Source organism: Artemia sp. Qi Xiang Cuo, chromosome 18 (genome assembly GCF_049724085.1).
Source record: "Artemia sp. Qi Xiang Cuo chromosome 18, ASM4972408v1, whole genome shotgun sequence".
Taxonomy (NCBI): domain Eukaryota; kingdom Metazoa; phylum Arthropoda; class Branchiopoda; order Anostraca; family Artemiidae; genus Artemia; species Artemia sp. Qi Xiang Cuo.
In genome coordinates, this window is record NC_142811.1 from 7417389 (window position 1) to 7440121 (window position 22733).

The 22733-nt window shown below is 36.1% G+C and overlaps 1 protein-coding gene across 2 annotated transcripts in view; it reads right to left on the reverse strand.

Moving 5' to 3' along the window:
• The window catches only part of LOC148941157 (uncharacterized), a 136273-nt gene that overhangs the window by 31122 nt on the left and 82418 nt on the right, over positions 1-22733 (reverse strand). The window contains exon 1 of one of the 2 annotated variants that reach the window (XM_089104039.1): positions 2158-2307. The exons of the other annotated variant lie outside the window; for it this stretch is intronic. Within the exon in view, the coding sequence (XP_088960165.1) occupies positions 2158-2293 (136 nt within the window). The 5' untranslated portion in view covers positions 2294-2307. Of the gene's footprint in view, positions 1-2157; positions 2308-22733 lie in introns of those variants that run through there. 2 annotated transcript variants of the gene reach the window in all.

The window sequence follows — 22733 nt, forward strand, 5'->3', positions numbered from 1 at the left end:
TTTTTCAGTGTTGCCACGTTGAACCTTGATATAAATAAGCAAAACTAATTTGTTAAATTTGATGACATATTTCGTCATTAATAGTTGAAACATTAACAACCTTATGCTTCCCAAGGCAACAATGTGTTCGAAGGAAAGTGGCATCTTTACATGGTTGTGTGAGTTTCCACTTCACCAATATTTTCATATCATTGTCGTTGGTACTTTCAGATCAACCTCAAAGGGAGATAGCCCCTCAATATTTAAACATACACATTGTTATGATTAGCGTAAATTAGAGAGTTCCATTTTGAAATAGGCGACGTGAGCATCAAGATTCAAGTTTTATTTGTATATTAGCTCTACATAGCTTAACAAAAAAGTGAAAAGCCTTAAGCCAGATCCATACCATAACTAGATTCAAAAAAGCGCATTCCAATAGAGCAAGATTACACAGATAGACTTTGTGACGCTGATGACCACTCCTACAATAAGCTCTTTGGGTCGATCCATCATTTGATATTACTACATTTTGACATATCCATGACATTGACATAAACCTGGCGTATTGAGAATGCAGTAATCTAAGACAGGGGAATAGCCATCCCAAATAGGACTCAAGATGGTATCAATCGGTTTTTGGACAGGGTTGCCACCTGGTCATTATTATTGTCAAAATATTTTTTTTTAACTTCTAAGTTCAATTTTCAACAGTCTAGATTAAAAAAGAAATATAAGTCGGGTTTTAAGAACATTCAAAGCAGTTATTTGATATATAAACCGGTAATGATCGAATTTGTAATATATATATATAAATAAATAAATAATATATATAATATATATATATATATATATATATATATATATATATATATATATATATATATATATATATATATATATATATATATATATATATAGTGAACTGCAAAAAATTTACCCCTACCTTCACTCCTTCTCCCTGTAGAGGGTTCTGACCTTTGAGGACCTTTGTAACTTTGTAAAATAGATCTTCTGCTTAAATGAAGTACAACAAAATTGTTTTCAGCTTGACAACTTTGCTCAATCCCCTCGCTGAAAGTTCAGCCTGTAGACCTGTAGCCTGTAGGCCAATGTGATTGCTAGGGTTAAGCGGAATCGTGGTTTCCACAAGACGGCAGATAATAACCGCACATCCACAAAGGGTGCTGCTAACAAAGGGGGATTTCGACAATTTTAGGAAGTTTTTCAACCCCTGGCCCCATTACACATAAAGAGGGGCCCCACGTTTGGAAACCTAGCCGTACATTCCACGGCTTTTTCTGTGAGTCCCCTCGCAGTCACAAAATTAATTACGTGATTGGGTACTTTCGCATTAGATGGGCCCCTCTAAAGAAGTCATAAGAGATAGGCTACTAGATGCTACAGTCAAACAGGCGTTGAAAAACCCGTTTTGATACAAGATGATTCAAGACACCGCTGAGAGAAATACGTTGTCTAGCGTGGTTTTAATTGCGTATACGATAGGCTATTAAACGGTGTTTTTTTGGAGTTTAGATGGGGACAAAAGGTACCTAGGTTAGGTTACGTATTTAATATATGCTATGCTTTGCCCCTCACTCCCCCTAATGTGCAAATATATAGCCCAAATTTGTTTCTAAACTAGGCTATTATAAAGTCATCCTATTTTATTTCATTAGCATTAACCAAACTTGACTTTTTAGAAAGGTCCATATAGTACAAAAGTACCCGTGATTGTAATTCGTAACATATTTGATGACAGCAATAATTATTAATAATTGTTGCCCCCCCCCTAATGGGGTAGATATGGCCCTAAGCTATTTACAGGTTTACTAATTTTGTTTATTTTTTATATTGGCAAGATGAACAGCAGTAAAAATGATAATGGCAGGTCCACAACATCAGCAACCTATTGATATAGGCTAGGGTTATATCTGGCCATGAGGCTGGGGCACAATTGCAAAGGCAGTGATTATTTATATTTGGAGAGAATACTGAATGGAGAATCTAATGGTATAACTTTTTTCTGACTTCCGCCCTATGTCACAGATAACCTTGGCCAAAAAGCCTATCCAGGGGTAAGTTTTATCTAGCGAGACAACCAAAACAATAAAAATCTAACCTTAATCAAATTTGCTAGTAGGCCTACATCTAGCTAATGAAATGGCCGAAACTCACCACTAGTCATAATAGCGGCCACCCTGCATTGATTTGCCACTAGATTAAAATTCGTCAATATATCCATATTCTCCTTACAAGGCCTTGGCTTTTTTGCCGGTCGTCTCATAAACAGAGGTTGATAACAATTAATCATTTTCTTGTTTTCAACTTATCACGACAGATTCTATCCACAAACTGAACAAAATTTTTATGCCTACGAAATGTTCGTGTGAATCCAAAACTACCTGAGTACGGACCCTTTGCATACCTTTGCTACCCAAAGAAAAATACCATGCATTCTTCAATGGTATTTATGACCATCCTTAGTTGACATTTCAAAATGGCTAATGTCAGGGTAGTTGACTGTTATCTAAAGTTAAATTTTGAAGAATGGATATCTAAATATCTTTTAGGATTTAGACCCATGTACTTTGACATTGACTATTTAAATTCTAAGCTTTTATGATCCACAAAGAGATATCGGAAGGCTTCTGCATTTTAAACATTCATAAATATATATATATATATATACACACACACACACACACACACACACACACACACACACACACACACACACACACACACACACACACACACACACACACACACACACACACACACACACACACACACACACATATATATATATATATATATATATACACACACACACACACACACACACACACACACACACACACACACACACACACACACACACACACACACACACACACACACACACACACACACATATATATATATATATATATATATATATATATATATATATATATATATATATATATATATATATATATATATATATATATATATATATATATATATATATATATATATATATATATATATATATATATATATATATATATATATATATATATATATGTATATATATATATATATATATATATATATATATATATATATATATATATATATATATATATATATATATATATGTATATATATATATATATATATATATATATATATATATATATATATATATATATATATATATATATATATATATATATATATATATATATATATATATATATATATATATATATATATATATATATATATATATATATATATATATATATATATATATCAAGGGCATATCCAGGATTTTCGGGGAAGGCGTCATAACATCTAACCTTCAGGAGCACTAACGTCACGACATCGACAAAATCCGTCATAACATCGACAAAATAATCCGTCAGAACCACTAACCGCCATAACATCTAAAACTTTAAAAATTTAGTTTCTTGGGGTTTAGGGTGGAAAAGGTACCTAGGTTACGTTAGGTATTTAATATATGCTATGCTTTACCCCACTCCCCTGATGTGCAAATATATAGCCGAGATTTGTTTCTAAACTATTTTACACTTACTACTATTATATAAACTTATAAATTTTTTTTGTCGATGTTATGACGTTTAGTGCTTGTGACGGTTAGTCGAAATGGTAGCACACCGATTTTTGTTCAGGATGGTTATTTTTTAGGAGGGGGGGGGGCAATAAAACTTTAAAACACATCAAGAATTTTTTTATATGCATTTTTTATACGTTTTAATGAGTTGGACAAAAATTCGGGGGGGGGGGAGTAGCTCACACCCAGTAACCCCCTCGATCTTTATCTATTTAATCATCCTCCCAGTGAATTTACGACTGAACTATTCAAGCTAGAAACCTAAAACTTTTGCACAATTGTTTCGGAACCTTGAGGATATAAATAGGCTATACAAATCCTAAAGATGTCGGCATACAAAAGAAAAAAAAATATAACTTTATGATAACAATTGTGGGATGGTCGAATGCCCGGGCTGCACACTGTCGTGAGCAAAGTGACTGGAAAAGGTGGTGACGTCAGATTAATTTTTCTAGGACCAAAGCCTGATTACATAACTGGCGAGGGCCCAAGTCCTGACAGAGGAGAGGGACCCAACAAAACCAGGCCTTTTACTAGCTAAACGTTTACTGCTAGTAAATCACAAAACATTGGACTGTTGAAACATTGGTTTATTTTCGTGAGAAACTGATTGGCGCAAAAACGACGCTTTACCTTAGCATACACCGAAATGGTACTAAAGCTGCTACTTGTAAAGAAACAGGTAGGAAAACTGTTGACTTGCGGTTTTGTCCCATTCCCATAGCCCTGATTAGTTTAATGATGGAACTTAGGCGTAAGAGTCCATTTTACTGTCGTAAATCCCACGGAAATGTCTGGTAATGCTTGTCACGCTGTTTTAGATTAGTTGACGCTCACATGGCTTGGGGGTGGGTTGAAGTTCGCTTCCGGTAGGCATTAGGTGCTTTTACAGTTTTTAAATAAATTGCGCTGAGCGGTCAAACAATCACTATTAAAAGCATTCGTAAGGGCAGGTATGAGTCCCACAGAGGCCAAATGACTCATTTATCACTTTTTTAAACATCCGAGTACCTAATCACACCGTACTTTATAAGGATATTGATTTATAATAAACAAATTTTTAATAAGGATATGATTTACAATATTCTAACATCCAAATGCTATATATCTTTTACAATAGAAGCAAATTTCACCAAGTTCATAATTAAACACATTTTACATAATCAAACATCCTGAATCCTCCATTTATGTAACCTTATTTCGTTCAGACTAATTGCGAGAGCAGAAGACCCGAGCGCCTTATGATCTTGCTTGAGCAAAGTAAAGGCAAAATCTTTTTTTTTTCTTTTCTTTTTTTTGCAAGACAAAGAATTTCGGGAAGCTCGTTCATTTCATATACATATATATATATATATATATATATATATATATATATATATATATATATATATATATATATATATATATATATATATATATATATATATATATATATATATATATATATATATATATATATATATATATATATATATATATATATATCTATAGTAAAATTTTGAAATTCTTTTTTAAATTTAGTATTTTTTTTTAGGATAATGGTACCAGCAGAATATGATCAAATTGGTAATTAGTATAGTTTTAAGGCCTTGGATGGAATCCATGGCCCGTCTACATACACCTGTTACACCTCTTTTTGATCGGGGTATAGTTCTGGAATTATTCAAGACTGGCATGACCGGAAATAGCACCCGTTGAAAATCGAGTACTTTATAAAGAGTGTCAAGAAATTGAGTTCAATACTTTACTCAGGAGTAAAAATAGGATAGTATTAGTGCGTTCAATGAGAATGCAATCAAGGGCCTCTTCTATGATATGGAAGAGCGCTAGTTATTCAAGCCACCTTGTTTTAAAACAATTTAAAGTCCTCACCCCAGGGTCCGTGGGGGTCACGTTATCTCTGGAGCCATAGCTATTGGACCTTTGGACAATTTTGAACAAAATTACTATCTCGAAATTCAAATTGGGCGTCTTTGGAGGTTGAAGAGGGTGGTTGAAAAGGGCGTGGGAGGGGCTGGTTACTTCAGGATCACTTTTGACTTTTAAGAAAATGAACTAGATCTTTCAATTTTGGATCAAATGAGCCCTCTCCATAGATCCTGCAACAACTCATTCCATCTGAAGTGGCTTTTTTTCTGCGTTCATGACTAAGAGCTAAGGTCTGAGCACAAAAATGGGAAAGGGATTGTTTGTTTTTTTTTGTTTTTTAGAGAAGTATAGCTTCAATAGTACGGCAGCCAAAAAGCAAGCCTATAAAATACAGAAAATCATGGTTGCCGAACAGACATATTTGTGCCTATTTGTCACTTTCCAGTTCCAAGAGTTTGGAAGAAAAAAGTTTTGAAAGAAATAGAAAATAAGTGTGCTAACCAAGATTAGAACATGGGAAGCTACAGTGATGACACTGGTCAAGTATGATTCTGAAGCGTGGGCGCTCCAAATGACAGGGGAGGATTTGCTAGAGGTTATCCAGAGAAATTGCCAACGGATTATTTTGGATACACGTCTGACTGACCATATCTCTATACTAACTACATCTCTATACTAACTATAAGCTGTACTATTAATGTGATTCAATCCTCCTTTCTAGAGCTATAATGAGAGATAGATTGAGATGGCCAGGACATGTTCTACGGATGAAGGATGACAAATTACTAAAGATCGTCCCTGTTAGCTAACTATATAGGGTCATATAAAAATCAGGTAATCCCGAAGGGGGTGGGAGGATGTAGTAAGGAAAGAGAAACTCTTGGGAGGTTGTAAAGATGGAGACTTTGAATAGCTTGGATTAGAGGAGGAGCGTGCGCAGCTGTGTTCGCCTCAGGTGGCTTGGTGCTTCAGTGAGTTGTTAGTAGTCGCAGTAGAAATAGTTCCAGGAGAGTAAAAGAAAACTCTACAAACGGATTCAGATATTTAAGGCCTCCGATCTTGGTCTAAACAATGGACACTTCGGCCAAAACAATTAACAACCTTGCGACAAATCTCTCTTCCAAGTTTTAGAACTTCCTGTTCATCAACTGCCAAATATTTCAAAAGGGAGAGGGAAGTCTTCGGACAAATACTGCTATTAGGTGACACTCCTACCCCTCTCAACTCTTCACAGGCAAGCGTGTAAGCGTAGTTTCCTACTTTAAATTCAGATTATTTCCGCAACGAGAGTAAAACGTTCTCAACCTTAATTTCCGCATATTCCTCTGAATAAAGGGAGGTGCGTGGGTAAATTCGCGAACGTTTACGTTGTATGCCAAGACTTTGGAGATTTCTAAGATCTTATCATAACAACTATAATTGTATTTAAAACATTTCAACCATATAAAGAAGGAATACAAGGAAATTATATCACACTAATACCAACGCCCAACACTAAAAAAGTAATGAGAAACATAACAATGATACAAATAATCTTAATGTAATGAATTTAATAATAACAACTAATGCATGACGGTTAAACTATTCCTTGGATAATAATTTACTTTGGAATTAATTTATAAAGGAGTTTAACGATTTTATAAAATTACCCATTGCTGAAATTCAATTAAGTTAACAACTTGAAAAAGTCCTTTTAAGTTATTATAAATAGCAAAGTTCCATCCTAGAAATAGTAAGTAGCCTTTTATTCAATCAGGGGCGTAGTTTGGGGGTGTCAGGGGGGGGGGGGGTGGGCCGTTGCCCCCCCCCCAATAGTGTGGATAAAAAATATTATAAACCCCATGCCCTTTGACTATCCAGATATGGACCTCTCTCCCCCCCCTCAATAAAAATGCTAGAGATTCGCCCCTGTATTTAATGTTGGGTGATATTGGTACTGGTTATCTCGATATAGCATGAAATATCAGCATAAAAATATTGGGATATAAGGAGTCAAGCAGGTATGCAACCTATCACAATCTATATGAATCATTTTGATTTTGTCCTAAAGAATACAATAAAGGCTATGGGAGAGCACAGAATCAAATGGGGAAGTAAAACTTCTAGACTTAGATTATGTTGATGACTTGAATGTCCTAGAATAGATGAAAATGTTGGCGAGATGAATACATTTTGGAGGTTTTGAGAGTTCAGGGTACAAAAGTATGTTTAAATTAATGTTAAGAAGGCTAAATCGCAAAGACTGGGAATAAGTGAAGGCGAAGAGGAAATGTTGGGTAACGAAAAGATCCACCAAGCTGACAGTTTCACCTACCTAGGTAATATTATTGATAAAGACGGTGATGTGCAGTGAAGATATTAAAGTAGAAAAGCCAAGGCTTAGGACGTTCTTTCACATTTAATAAAACGTTTGGAAGAATAGGAAGATAAGTCTGCCAACCAAGATTACAATATTGCTAGCTACAGCTATGACAATGGTCAAGTATGGTTCAGAAGTGGGGGGCGCTCCTAAAGACGGAGAAGGATTTGCTGGAGGATTTCCAGAAACTTATCTAAGTATTGTTTTGGGTAACCGTCTGACTGACTTTATTTTAAACGGTAAGCTGTATGAAAAATGTGGTTCAACTTCACTCCTTGCCAGGCAACCATCTAAGGCCAAACGGAAACAGGTCGTCCCCGAATGGCGTGGCAGGAGGTCGTAAGGGTAAATTGAAGAGAAATTAGAAATTTAGAGAGTTTAGATCTTATTAGAGATTGGTATGGAGGAGGAGTGTGCGTAACTGTATTGGCTTCAGGTGACTTGGTGCTGCATTGAGTTATCAGTAGCAGTAGTTGCAGATATTTTTGGAGACAATTAGTACATCTTTGATGGTTAACCCATAGTTTATTAAACATCTTAGAATTAGCTCATAAAGTAGCTTAATGTTTGTTTGAAATTACCAAACACTGGGAATTACCGGACTTGACAACTTGAAAGGGTCCTTTCTAGTTATTACAAATGTCAAATTTCCATTTTCACATATTAGGAAAAAGTCTATTATTTAGTGTCGCGCGATATTGGTATTGGTAATTTCAATATAGGATAAAATATAAAAATTTCTAGATGTCAAACAGTTCGTGTTAACGAACTGTAAGTAAGGAGCGACCCAGCTCAATGGTAACCGAAACTCTAAAAAACGAATTTTTATACCAATAGATACATCAAAAGAATCAGATTTTAATTCAAATATATAAGTTTCATCAAATATATATATATATATATATATATATATATATATATATATATATATATATATATATATATATATATATATATATATATATATATATATATATATATATATATATATATATATATATAGTTTCATCAAATATATAAGTTTAGTTTTACCCATCAAAAGTTAATCGCCTGAGAAAATTTGGCTGATTTTAGAAAAAAGGGGGAAAGACCCCCTAAAAGTTATAGAAACTCAATAAAAATTACACCATCATATTCAGCGTATCAGAGAACCCTACTGTAGAGGTTTCAAGCACCTATTTACAAAAATGTGGAATTTTGCATTTTTTGCCAGAAGAAAGATCACGGATGCGTGTTTATTTGTTTTTCTGTTTTTTTTTTTCCCCCAGGGGTGATCGTATCGACCCAGTGGTCATAGAATATCGTGGGAGGGCTAATCAGAATGGAAATTAAAAGTTCTAGTGTCCTTTTTAAGTGAAAAAAAAATGGAGGGCAACTAGGCCCCCTCCCACGCTCATATTTTTTTCCCAAAGTCACCCAATCAAAATTTTGAGATAGCCATTTTGTTCAGCATGGTCGATAACATGATAAATATGTCTTTTAGGATGACTTAATGAACTTTACCCAATGTTAACATATAGTATTCGTTATTGGGAAGTATACAGACGTTTTCAGGGGGGATTTTTCTGGTAGGTGAGGGGGGGTTTGGGGTTAAATGGCAGGATCTTTCCATGAAGGAAGTTTTCAGGCGGGAAGGGACATTGCTATGAAGGGGGTGAAGGATTTCCCAGCATTATTAAAGAAAGCGATCAGAAATTAACTAAAAAAAACTGGTAGTGGGGGGGGGGGTCGGGGGATATGTGGGAGGATCTTTCCATGAATGAATTTTTCATGGGGGAAGGGATATTGCTATGAAGGGGGTGCCAAATTTCCCAGCATTATTTAAAAAAAGATCATAAATTATATATAAAAAAACAAGTTTTTCAACTGAAAGTAAGGAGCAACATCAAAACTCAAAACAACAGAAAACATTACGTATATAATTGGGTTCAACCCCTGGTCAATACCTCGCTCTTTAAGCCAAAGATTTTTTAGTACTTTCATAAGAGCTATTTATTCTAATTAACGGCCTTTGTGACTAAGGGGTCATTTTTAAAGAATTGGAACAAAACTCGAACTTTAGCTTACAGAGCAAGGTATTGACTAGGGGGCGAACCCCCTAATATACGTATTCAAAATCTATGAATATAGAAGTCCGTTACGTAAGTTAATTCGTAAGTTACGTATATTTATTACTAATAAAAACGTTCGTAAATAAAACTAAACAAGTTTCGAGAAAGCCATTAAACCAAATAAAAGTAAAATTAATATGCAAATTTTGTTTTAATTATTCATGTATGGTGAGCCAAATTCAAAACCCTGCATCAATTCAAAAACATTCAAAAATTAAATAAAAAAAAAGTTTTTTTTTAACTGAAAGTAAGGAACGACGTTAAAACTTAAGACGAACAGAAATTATTCCGTATATGAAAGGGATTGTCCCCTCTTCAACGCCTCGCTCTTTACGCTAAAGTTTGGGTTTCTCACAACTCTATTTTTTTTACAATAAGAAACTTAAGCGTAAAGAGCGAAGCGTTGATAAGGGGACGGCCTCTTTCATATACGGAATTATTTCTGTTCGTTATAAGTTTTAACGTCGTTCTTTACTTTCAGTTAAAAAAACTTTTTTTTTATATTTAATCTATATCAAAATCGAAAATGACATAGGAAAATATTATAATGTAACGATGCACAGAAAGATCAAAGCTCTTAAGTACTTTAGTTTCGATACAAAAGGGTAGAAATATTTTTTTGAAAATAAGATTATTTGTATACCAAAATTCGCTGTCATTTTTTGTTAGCTTGCAGAAACGCAATTCTTAGCAGAATTGTTAGTGTGCGATTTTTGGGAGAGCGGAGGAAACAGGGCTACAAGGAGCTAACAAATTCCCTCCCTTAAATATGACATGGCATTACTCCTGGAACGAGAGCAATAAGGGCAATAATAATAAGGGCAATAAGGGCAAAAAAGCAATAGTAATAGAGGCAAAAAGGACAGTAGAAAAAACTATAATTTGGGTTTGCCCTTTCATAAGAGCGATGCAGCAGTCTAATTCAAAAAGTGGTATGATACATAATGTGTGCAAAAGAGCAGGAAAATAGAAAATTGTGTTTCAGGCACGTAATTTAGTTACTATTGAGAAGTATTAGCCCTTTGCGAAAAGAGGATTTTCTTGTGCATTCAAGATATGACACAACAGTATTAATACAGAAATTTGCAATTAACGATATTTCTTTTTTATTAAACATATTTGCATAAATAATAGCTATTAAAAACATTTCTTGAAGTGGGACGAAATACACTTAGAGAAAAAGAAAAACTTCTTAATAAATTAGCAGCTAACAATTACTAATACTACTAACAACTCATTGTAGCATCTAGTCACCTGAGGAAACACAACTGCAAAATACCCATCGTTTGGGGGCAACAAGGGGGGCAGTCGCCCCCTTAATTATTTGGAGAACAAATCATTATATAGGCCATGCGCTTTGACTCTTTGGATATGGACCCCTCTTGCCCCCTCAGTGAAAATGCTGGAGCTACGACCCTGCCCAAATCTATTCGAAGTTTTACCCTTTACCCCTTCCAATACAGTTCCATGTTCCGACAAAATTCTTTCTTATTACATCTTCTAACCAGGGACAACCTGCTTTTCATTTGGGACCAATTAAGAAAGGTCAAAATAGATTGTAGCCATCCATGAGAGAGTGCACATGCGTAGGGGGGGGGGGGGAAATTTTCCGTATTTCACGTCACTTTTTATTCAAATTATTGTTTCAGGATGTGTGGAGAGACATCGTCGATGCATAATGTGTCACCAACGGCTCCGGAGTAACTAAGGTCTAAGGGAGGCAACATTTTATTCAAATGACCATTTTTAGCCCCCTCCCCTCAGTAACGGTTTTAGGTTTCATAATCTGAGGGGGAAGTACCTTAATAGGAGTGTAAAAATATAGAATAAAGGAATATAATGCCAGATGTTATAGAAACTGAGGGGGGAAGCTTCCCCCCTACACAGGCCTAGAGCCTCCACTGCCCCGCCCCCATAAGATTCTTGTGTATATTCTTGCTTCAAGAGGATGGAATACAATTACTAATCATTGTAAAAAATATCACATAACGTCTTTTGAATGACACTACCACAACCAAAGGAAACTGAACTTGGGCTCCTTAATTTTCGAGCCCAACGTCTATTCCCAAAAACTAACGGACAGCTACCCAGGAGATACAATCATAGGCGCACATATCTTATTGGCATCTTCAACCTATATTAGAGCCACAGAAAAACATAGGGATCACTTGTGTAAAATCTTCTGATTCAAAAGCTTTCCATTTTTTTACTCGCTTAAAATTTTCAACGGGAACACAGGAGAGCCATTCAATTTCAAAAGCCGATGTTATTTGGCTTCCCTTTCTGATATAAGTTAACAACTGATATGGTAAGCTTACGATAATACATGTCACAGACTAAACCAATGAATTCAAAGTACACTTATAAAAACGGAGTTATAGTTCTTTTTCTCTGTCGTAGAACTCAGCACCAGATTCATATATTTAATTCTAAAATTGGCCACGTAACTATAGCATGCTTATCTCGATCGACTCAAAAGTTCTTAAGAAAACATAAGAAAGTCCCTTAAAATCGCTGACTTTTAAATATAAACAAAGAATCAAAACATTGGAAGGATAACTAAAAGCAAGAAAATGACCTTAGAGAATGACTTTAGAGATAAAATGACCTTAGAGAGACTAAGAAAGGCAAGAGATAAAAATGACCTTAGAGAGACTAAAAACACAATCCTTATTTGTAGCTTACAGCCATGGAAAGTTCAATTTATAGCCTTTTTCTGTGGATAAGGAGGGGGGCTCAGTTTAAAATTAAGGGGGATAGGGGGAAATTTTGATATAAATGATGAGAACACTTAAATACCTACCTTGGCAAAAAAAAAGAATTGAAAATAGCTGCCTGGTTGGAAGACAGATTGAATATTAAAGTTATAACTGAAATAATCATATATAAATAACTGACATCAAAAAGAATCAATAGAAGAAAACAAAATGACGATCTTGGCATAGAAGAATAATAAGAAGGAACAGGTGGCATTACCTTAGGCATTTTCCGCGTGGGTGAACCAAGAATTTCTTTACCGTAAAAAGGATTCAGTACTTTTGCTAACAGGTAGTAAAAGTGGATTTTTGAATTGTCCAATTTTTATCATAGCCATTTTTTTTTAATTCCAGTGTAGTGAATAGATTCCCAAATGTGTTTTTCGAGAAATAATTGGATTTTAAACAATCACTTATAGTAGGAGAAAAATAAGTTTTGACCAAGAAAAAATTGGTACAGAAATGGTTTCTTCACCATCCGAACCGGAAAAAAAATGCTTAACAACATATCAAAAATCTAAATCTCTAGCTCGATGCGAAATTTTTTCTTTTTCTAATGTTTTTTTTATTTATTTTCTCAAAAACCGGGAAAAAAATTAAAAACGTTAACTATAATGTTTTACACATTTTTTTAGATCAGCTTTTGGCTCTGAATTCATTTCTGATACTCATTTCGTTACCTGGTCAAAAGAAAAATATTTATCAATAAAAAAAAAAATGGGGGAAAAAAACTGTGTCTTTGGGGAAAAAAAACTTACCAGCGTTTATCAAGGTCTACTACGGAATAAGTTTGTCGTTCTTGTAGTCTATTTGGCTATGTAAACGAAAGGCTTTGAAAAAAAAGACTAAACAACAATAAACAGGAATGACGAAACACCTCAGCGCCCAACACCATGAGACAAGGTAGGTTCTAACTTAAAGTGTTCAGAGAAAAGCTTTTATCTTATTTTTCAAATATATAGAAATTGCACATCATCAAAATGTAGGAACTAGATTTTTCATCATCACAGTTAACTGTTATTCTTCTTCACTAAGTTCTTCTTCTTGAAACTTCGAATTGTTGCACGAGCTTCCCTTATAGGTACGGCAGGCTATAGTACACTCAAGTCCGTTTTTCTTACAGGTACACTTTTCACTATCACAGCCGTCAATACGACACGAGCATTTGATAATTTTCAGCAGCTGAGACGGAGGGGCAGGGAGATCTGTTTTTATTGGCGCAAAAACTTCGTTATCCTGAAGTTTCCGTCCCAGGCGTAAAGGGTCTACTGGGCTCCCGATCCAGATTTGAACTTGACAGTAGACACGTAGCGAGTGGTACTTCGCTGCTGCCTGAGTCGGTGGCAGTTCTTGTGGATGTACGAAAGTGGTGGCAGTACTCACTTTTCTGTGAAAGATTAGCTTTCTGGTAGTGTCCAGGTTCGAAACATCAGGGCAACCGTACAGTATCAACTATGCTCGCTCTCCTGCTGCCACAATATCGTCAAGCGATGCGAGCTTGTCACCGAAAATAGCAGAGCTGTCCCTAAAACTCTTGTTGGAAAGTAGCAGCTGAACGGCTTTGCCCTTTCCTATTCCGTAAAGGTGAGAGGTTGTGTCACAACCCAGCACGGCATGACAGAACGGTATCAGATTGCTGACATCTGTTCCTAGCTTTTACTTCATCTCACTAATATCCCAAGCTGAACTAGTACCGCTAAACTTAGCTTCAGGTGAGAAATATAAACGCCCGGAACGCGAATCTGATCGACTGATCAGAAGAACCAGGATGTCAGTATCATCAGCAACCACGATTGTGTCTGCAAGACTAGCAGCTTCTACGGCTTTTTCTACACTCAGAACGTCGGCGTCTCCTTCCGAGTGGAAAATTCGGAAACCAACGGCTTCCAAATGGTTGCCGAGCAGCTTCAAGAAACGTCCTTTGTTTGTCTTACATGAAAGAAACTCTTCTTTCTTCATGCAGAGGGTCATCTCTACGGTGAAAAAGACTTGGCGGCCAACCATCCTTGCTCGACGTAAATGGGTAGCATCTTTGATTGCTGGACCACCTTCATATCCGTCAAACACAACGATCGCACTAGGGTACCTTGCTTGTACGTAATGGACGTATGAAGCAAAGATGACCTTGAAGGTTGGCCCTACCTTCCATAGAACTTGATGTAGAAGAGAACCACCATCCAAGACGATGTTACACGCAGAAGCAGGTCTTGAGGGTGACTGAGTCTCAATCCCGCAAGCCTGAAAGATCGCTTTTGCAAGCTCTGGCTTATTTACTTTTCTCATAAGGCCATCGCTTTCGAAAAGAGAAGGAGGAATCGTACAAAGTTCGTACTTGAAGTATTCTTCTCGGTGGTCAGTTCGTTGGGCTACTATTATAAACCGCTGGAAAAGGAGCGCCGGATTCATGTGCGCTACCACAGAGGACCCCGCCTTTTTGGCATTCATTAGGGTCACTTGGTTTTTTTTTCTTGAAGACTTGCTCCTTCAAGGTTTTCCCGTCATCTTACTTAGAATCAACTTTCCAGCCACATTGGCCTCGTCAACATTATCATCTTGGGAAGAAGTTATGCCGTTGGCAATGTTTCCAAGCTGATTGTCACCTCTGAACGGAGAAGATTCTCCAAAGTATCCGACGAGCTTCTGGGTATCGTCGAAGTCACGCTCCTTTCTACTGGAACTCATGTCGCGGTGCTGCTCACTTGTCGAGTAACCAATTTTTGTCAAATTTTGCATCAAGAGGTTGATCTCCAGGCATGCTGGTCTTGACAGAACCCAAATGGCTCTCTGCTGTTCTGTCATCCCACCTCCAGTTGTAAGACCGCCCGATGTTTCCAGACTTCTCATATACTCCTGCTCGATGACAAGATCTGCCGAGAGCCCAGCCCAGCGTCGCTCTGATCTTCTAATGGTGTGACCTCCCGGTTCAAATGCTTCGAAGATTGGTGGGTGACTAGTTTGAAGCTTAGCCATCTCTTGCTGGTATATCCAGACCGACTTGACATAGAGGTTATGTCCAGATGCTGCTAGACACAGAAGCATCTCTACTGCAGATTGTAGGTGCAAATCCCACAGGCCTAGTCTCTCGGCACGTATGAACTTAAGCAGTATCCCAACCATGTCAAGATACTGAAACCAGAGCTTCGCAGTTCTCTGAGTCAGCAGGTCTTGGCGTCTCTGCTTGAGAAAGTTTTCAAGTTGCTTGAGCTGGGGATCATGACTGAGATCTTCGGGTGGGAGGTATCCATCCAGTACGTTAGCGAAGACAGTAGACATGTCTAGAGACGTCAACGTCGCTTGCTCTTCTTCGAGGAGATGAGCATATATGAGCATATATCAAGGCATGGTGTAACAGAAAGTGAATATCAGAAGGGACTAACCAGCTGGTTGAAAATGTCGTCACCAATAAAGCTCGGTAGGAAAAGAAATGGAATCGGAACGCCGGTAGGCTATTTGTTCAGATGGGGAAAAATGAACCGAAAATTCGTACTCCTCTTCGAAAAATACCCCGTGATCGTGTGTCGCTTGATTTTTTTTTTTTTTTTTTTTTACTTCATACAAAAACAAAAAATTTAAAAAAGGATTAAATGATTAAACGTGATGGTTCTGTCTAATAAAAGAGCACAAAAACAATCGTTTCTTAAAAGGGAAACCATCAATAAACTACTTTTCTTTTCACGGTTCCTCATTCTCGGATTCTGGAAATATCTAAAAAATAGGCGCAAAAAACGTGAAAAAAAGGGAATTTCGCAACGGGATGGAGATTTAGATTTTTGATATGTTGTAGAGCTCTCTTTTCTGAACACAGTGGTGCAAAAATAATTTCTATACCAATTTTCTCCTGGTTCGACCATTTTTTTTCCGTATCTTTCTCCTACTATTAACAAAAATAGTCAGTTGTTGAAATTTACTAATTTAGATCTAAATCCCAAACTAATTTGAATAATAATTCAAAAAATTTAAAAATACAGTTTTCTATATTTAATAAATTTGCTAAGGCTGTCTTAAGATTAGATATATTAGGTAGAGTTACAAAAAAATTAGGTTGCGCTTAATGGTACACACCGCTATAGACTCTATTAAGGAAACTAGTTAAACGGGAGGGACAGATACCCGGTTATAATGGTTTATGAAACAATTTTAGGCTATATATTTGCACATTAGGGGGATGGGGGGTAAAGCGTCGAATATATTAAATACGTAACCTAACTTAATCTAACCTAACCTAGGTACCTTTTTGCCCCCCCTAAACCCCCAAAACAACAGTTTAAATATTTGTAAATTTAATAAGAAACCACGCTGCTTTGCGATCAATTTACATAGCAGTTACCAGTTTTACGGGTATCCATGCTAAATTGCTATAGAGTCTATAGCGGTGTGTACCATTAAGCGCAACAGTACCAAAAATTTTAAGGTTTGGCTTATACTAAAGAGCTTGCAGCTACCACAAGCTCGAAAAGACTTGCGTAATGACTTAATTTAACTGCCCCTTTTAAAACTGTCTTCCTAACTCCTTCGCAAAGTACCAGACAGCCATAAGACACTTTTGGCGCCATTTCTGGAGTGGCGTCATATGCTGGGAAACATAAAAAGGATGCTATTGTAATTTCTATAGTCGAATATCTGTATCTGGAGGTTTGCCATCCTAACTCTTGTGCTCCTTCTCCCAGCCCCTTTAGTAAGCGAAAAAAAAGTGCTTTGGAAAAAAAATAACCTAATAAAATAAGAATTAATATATTTCTTATAAAAATAATGGAATTGTTTATGTAAAAAAATTAAGGGTACAATAAACAGTTACATTGTTTATGTAAAGATTTAAGGGAAATGGGAACTTCTTGGGAGGGTGTAAAGAGGGAGACTTTGAATAGATGGAGATGGAGTAAGAGCGTGCATTGCTGTGTTGGCCTCAGACAGATTTGTGGTGAAGTGAGTTGTTAGTAATTAGTAGTATTTTATACGTTTAAAAAACGAGAAAAATTAATTTAGAAAGAATGTTTTTCTTATGGTAGTAAAGAGCAAATTTGAACTTTTAAAGAACAAGAATTACGGCTTCGCCGATTATGCAAGATAAATCTACAAAAATAGCTCAAATAATCTGACTAGTGACATTTTCCCATATGTGTAGGATGCTGCAACTGGTGCTTTACTGGAAACACAAAACCAACCCAGAAATAAGAAAATTCTCTAAAGAGCAGAAAATTCTATGACTAGAATGCAAAAAATAATTGTTAAGTCTCTCAATAGCCTTTCAGTGAACGTAATATCGAAGAGTTTTAACACAGAATTATAATTATCTAAAAATAACTCTCAAGCAAGATCAATTTTCAGTAAAGTACAAGTTTTCAGAATTTTGCAGATACTGGAAAATATCAGGAGTTACGTTATTTGCGGGAAATCGACGAAGAAATAATTTTGTTTGTTTTAAGTTTTAAATAAAGTTTAAATTAAAATTAATAAATAACATTAATATTAAATACTTTTCACCAAATTCAAGAACCGTGAAAAGGTGTAAATAGACGTCTACAGTCCCTCTGGGGGTTTTTATAAGGAGCTGAAACATGCTAACAAAGAAAAGATAAAAAAAAAACATAATAATCACAATTTACGGCTCCATCCAAGATGTAATGTAAACATAAAATGTTTTAACAAATAACTCTCAAGCAAGATCAGTTTTCAGTAAAGTCCTAGTTTTCAAAATTTCGCAGACACTGGAAAATAGGAGTCACGTTATTTGTGCATAATCGACGAAGCAATATTTTTGTTTGTTGTTTGTGTCTACAGTTCCTCTGGGGGTCATTATAAGGAGCTTAAGCATGCTAAAATTAAAAAAAAAAGCAATAATCACAATTTACAGCTTTATCCAAAATGGTAACATAAACATAAAATTTCTTTCAGTGCTTTACAAGCCGATACCTCTCTTTTTTAGTTTTTGTTCGTGATCACAAAGACAGTGAGAGGATTATGCACAACTCATTCACACGGATTTCAAATCGTGGGAAATGCCGACTATAAACATATTTATGTTTTTATCAGGCTTATTCATTCATCCTAATATGCACACGTGACATAGCAGCTTTGATTTAATGAAATATTAAGTCCAAATTGAATGATCTTAAGTAAACATGATCAGCAATTTTATTCCAGGAAAAGTATATACTTCAGTTGGTCTTAACTGGGCCGCACCCAACTCTGAAGTTTGTGCATCGAGAATTGTCATAATAAGACACGCACAGAGGATTATGCAGAGGTGGTTTAATGGGTAGGACAGAGGGGGCAGTTGCCCCAGATGTAGAAATTTTAGGGGCGCAAAATTTAAAAAAAACTGGGCTGCACCCAACTCTGAAGCTTGTACATCGAAAATTGTCATAATCAGACATGAACAGAGGATTATAAAGAAGCGGTTTTATGGGTAGAGGGGACAGTTGCCCCAGCCACAGAAATTTTAGGGGCGAAAAATTTCGAAAATCAACCTAACGGTTATAATCATTTTGAAATTTTTTTACTTTAATTTTATTAAAATAAAGTAGAGTTTTATCTTTACATCTACTTAATAAAGTAGATGTTTTTTTGTGCTATTTTGTATTCGAATTTTGTTAATAAATGAAATTTTTTGAGAGACAGGGGGGGGGGGGGGCTAAACTTAACTTTTAAAAAAGATGTTTGTAAGATGCTACTAAAAGATTAAATATTATTTTTTATTAATGCGTCTTATAGAATCAATAAAAATATCTACTAACGGCAACCAATCAATAATCAAGGTTGTGCCGACGATTTTACATACTTAGATTCATTTTTAAGGAGAAAAACGTTTCTATTTTTAAAATAGAACCGTCAAAAATGTTAACAGGTTACACTTGCGTATTCGGTCCAATTGGGGCTGAAAGACTGATTGAAAATTCGGAGATAGTCGATCGGTTCAGAACTATCGAAGGGTTAATTATATAGCTCCCCAGCTTCATTGACCCCATACGTGTTGAACAAAAGAACCATTTTTGAATGCAAATACCTCCAAAAAAGTGTTTTTTGGAAAAGTGTCAGAGGGAAAAAAAGTTTAGGGGGGTCCCCCCCCCCCGCCTGAGACAAACATGCAAATTTAAATAGATCATTCTTTAGTTGCCACAGAAACGTAGCAACAAGACTCCTCTGGTGTCGAGGAACTTACCTGAAATTTCTTAGTGGTAAAGATAGTAGTGACCTGCAAAAACACTGTGCCTATGGTAGTACAGTCGACTGATCTCTACTTGGTGTTACGAGCCCGGGGTTCGATCCCAGCTGTCGCAGGGCCAGTTCAAGGACCTTTACTGTCAAGAAGCGTCGTTAATCCGTAGACCAGACTAGGAGCGTAACGTTTTACTTTCTGACTGTGCTCCGGTTCTCCGGTTCAAACCTGTCTCCCGCAAAATTGATACAAATCGGGCAAATTTAAATAGATCATTCTTCGGGTGCCACAGCAACGTGGCAACAAGACTCTCTTCCGGTGTCAAGGGACTAAGTTCAAACTTCTCTGTGGTGACGATGGTAGTATTCTGCAAAAACACTGTGCCTATGGTGGTACAGTCAAATAATCTTTGCTAGGCGGCACGAGTCTGGAGTTCGATCCCAGCTGTCGCAGGGCCGATTCAAGGACATTTGTTGTTAATAAGCGTCGTTAATCCGTAGACTAGATTAGGAGCGTAATGTCTTGGACAGTAAGGAAAGAACAATTACATCTTGTTCTGTCATTGTGTTCAAGCAGCGCATTCACAGATTTGCAGAGTAGGCCAAGTATTTCTCATTAAAGGAACCTTATGTGTCTTTTCAAAAGAATTGGTAAATATTGAAACAGACTACAAATACATGAAGATTCTAATATTTATAATTCAAAGAAATTTATTTGTGTTTTTCAAGAAATCAGGGCTAATTTGAAAAGATATTTGACGATTCGAGTATTTTTAATTGAAGGAACCTTATTTACTTTTCTGAAGGTGTCAGTAAAAATTTTAGGAGACGACAAATACGTGACGATTCAAGATTTTTTTTTTTTTTATTAAGGCGCATTATTGCTTTGTTCTTGGTTTTTGAGGAGTCAATGAAAATCTGAAGAGATGACAAATACGTGACGACTCAAGTATTTTCAGCTAAACAGGCATTATCAGTCATTTTTGGAATAAGTAAAAAAATTTGAAGAGACAATAAACTGACGACACCCCGACTATTATTAATTGATTATTATATTATTTATATTGATTATTATTGATTATTATATTGATTATATTGATTATATTATTAATTAATTACTCGTCTTCTCCCAGAAAACATTAAAAAATAAAGGTTTGAAAAAAGTTTTTCAGAATAAAAAACATGCTGATCTTTCATCTTGTCCACATCTTTTGCTTGAAATTAAGAAGTCCCCCTGAGCCAAGCAGGTAAGTAGGAATTACTTACAGTGGGAGGGGTGGGGGGGCAATAATACGTTGTTACCACATGGAGGAGTACAGGGGGCAGTCTCATTGTATACAGAGGGGGAGAGGTAATCTTACTCATATTTGAAGAAGAATTCGAAAAAAAATCGGCATTTTAGGATTGGGGGGGGGCAGGCCCAGAGGCCTTCAATTCAGACGTGCATGTCCAAAGCTGACTTTTGACCAGATTTAGAATTTATATGTCAGGTAGGCTACATAAGAAGCCAACTAAGCTAAAATAGTGTTCACCATAAATTGAGCCCCGTATACAAATACTTTCCAAATATCATTCACAAATGCATTGGACTTTTCACATGGATAGGTTTGCACAATCAAGTAAATTTATCTAAAGCGTTGCTCAGCGGGTTGACTCAACCACCTGCGTTCGAAGGGTTGACATTTTGACAAAAGCTACAGGATATTTATGCAGAAGCCCTTTTGGGTAGAACTACAATAACAAAAAAGCATCTGGCTAGATGGCATTGAAATTCAGATGATATTATGATAAGAAAAGAAGACTGATGGCTTCGGGAGTTTCGTTATTCTTGATAACCATATAACTGATGATATCGCTGAGCTTACTTTGTGTTTTTATCAGGCCAAGAACCATAGGGGATAACTCAAGGTGGTATCGGGGAGAGGTTAGGGGTTTACCCCCCCCTGCCGAAGTGTTTGTCCGACTTGTGAAAACTTAAATAAATGCACATAATCAAATTTTTAATGCATTTTTAAAAGTTTTTTTTGTGTACCCACCCCGAACAAAATCCTGGATATGGCCCTAGGGTAACTAATACTTTGTTCTGGAGTTAAACCATTGAGCTTCTTACAGTTTTCAACTGCCTCTATTTCAACTGATGGTATTAACAGACGTTTATTTAACTCGTTGAGCTTAAGGGCAGTGTTTTCCCTTGCTCTTCTCAGGAAACTGAAAACACCGCCATGAAATGCTGTAAAATTACATTTGGAATAATCCAGCCTTCTTTTAATACTACTGGCCTCCTACTAACAACTCCTGTTCAATTTCCATTAGAGATCAAGGCCATACTCAGGATTAGTTTCGGGGATTGGGGGGGGGGTTAACTCAAAGATTTTTTCCGGGGGTTGGGGGTCACACAAAAAAACTAAAAAAACGCATCGAAAATTTGTTTATATCGATTTTATTACGTTTTTACGATTCAGACAAACATTTCGGGGGGGGGGGTAGGAGGGTTGACACCCCCCCCCTGGGTACGGTCTTGTTAGAGATGGTATAGAAAGGCTTGTAAAGTGACTAAATACAGTTATGAGGATAAACTGTAAAAAGTGCCCCAAATTATCTAAATAGGCCGTATTGAAAATAAAGGCGACATTCGTAAATTTTGATAAATCCATTTCTCATTAATGTTTGACTGTCCCAAGTTTTCCAAGTATATTTGACGTTCATCAAAGTTGGTAAGCCTGCTGATTAAAATCATGAGGCTGATATTTAAATAATGAAGAAGTCTAAATCAAAAGATGCGAAGAAAGTTCATCGAGAATAATGTTTGATTTTCACCAAATTTGTAGAGAATTTTAAATCTTGAGAGTTTTTAGGTTGTTAATTACAAATATGAGACT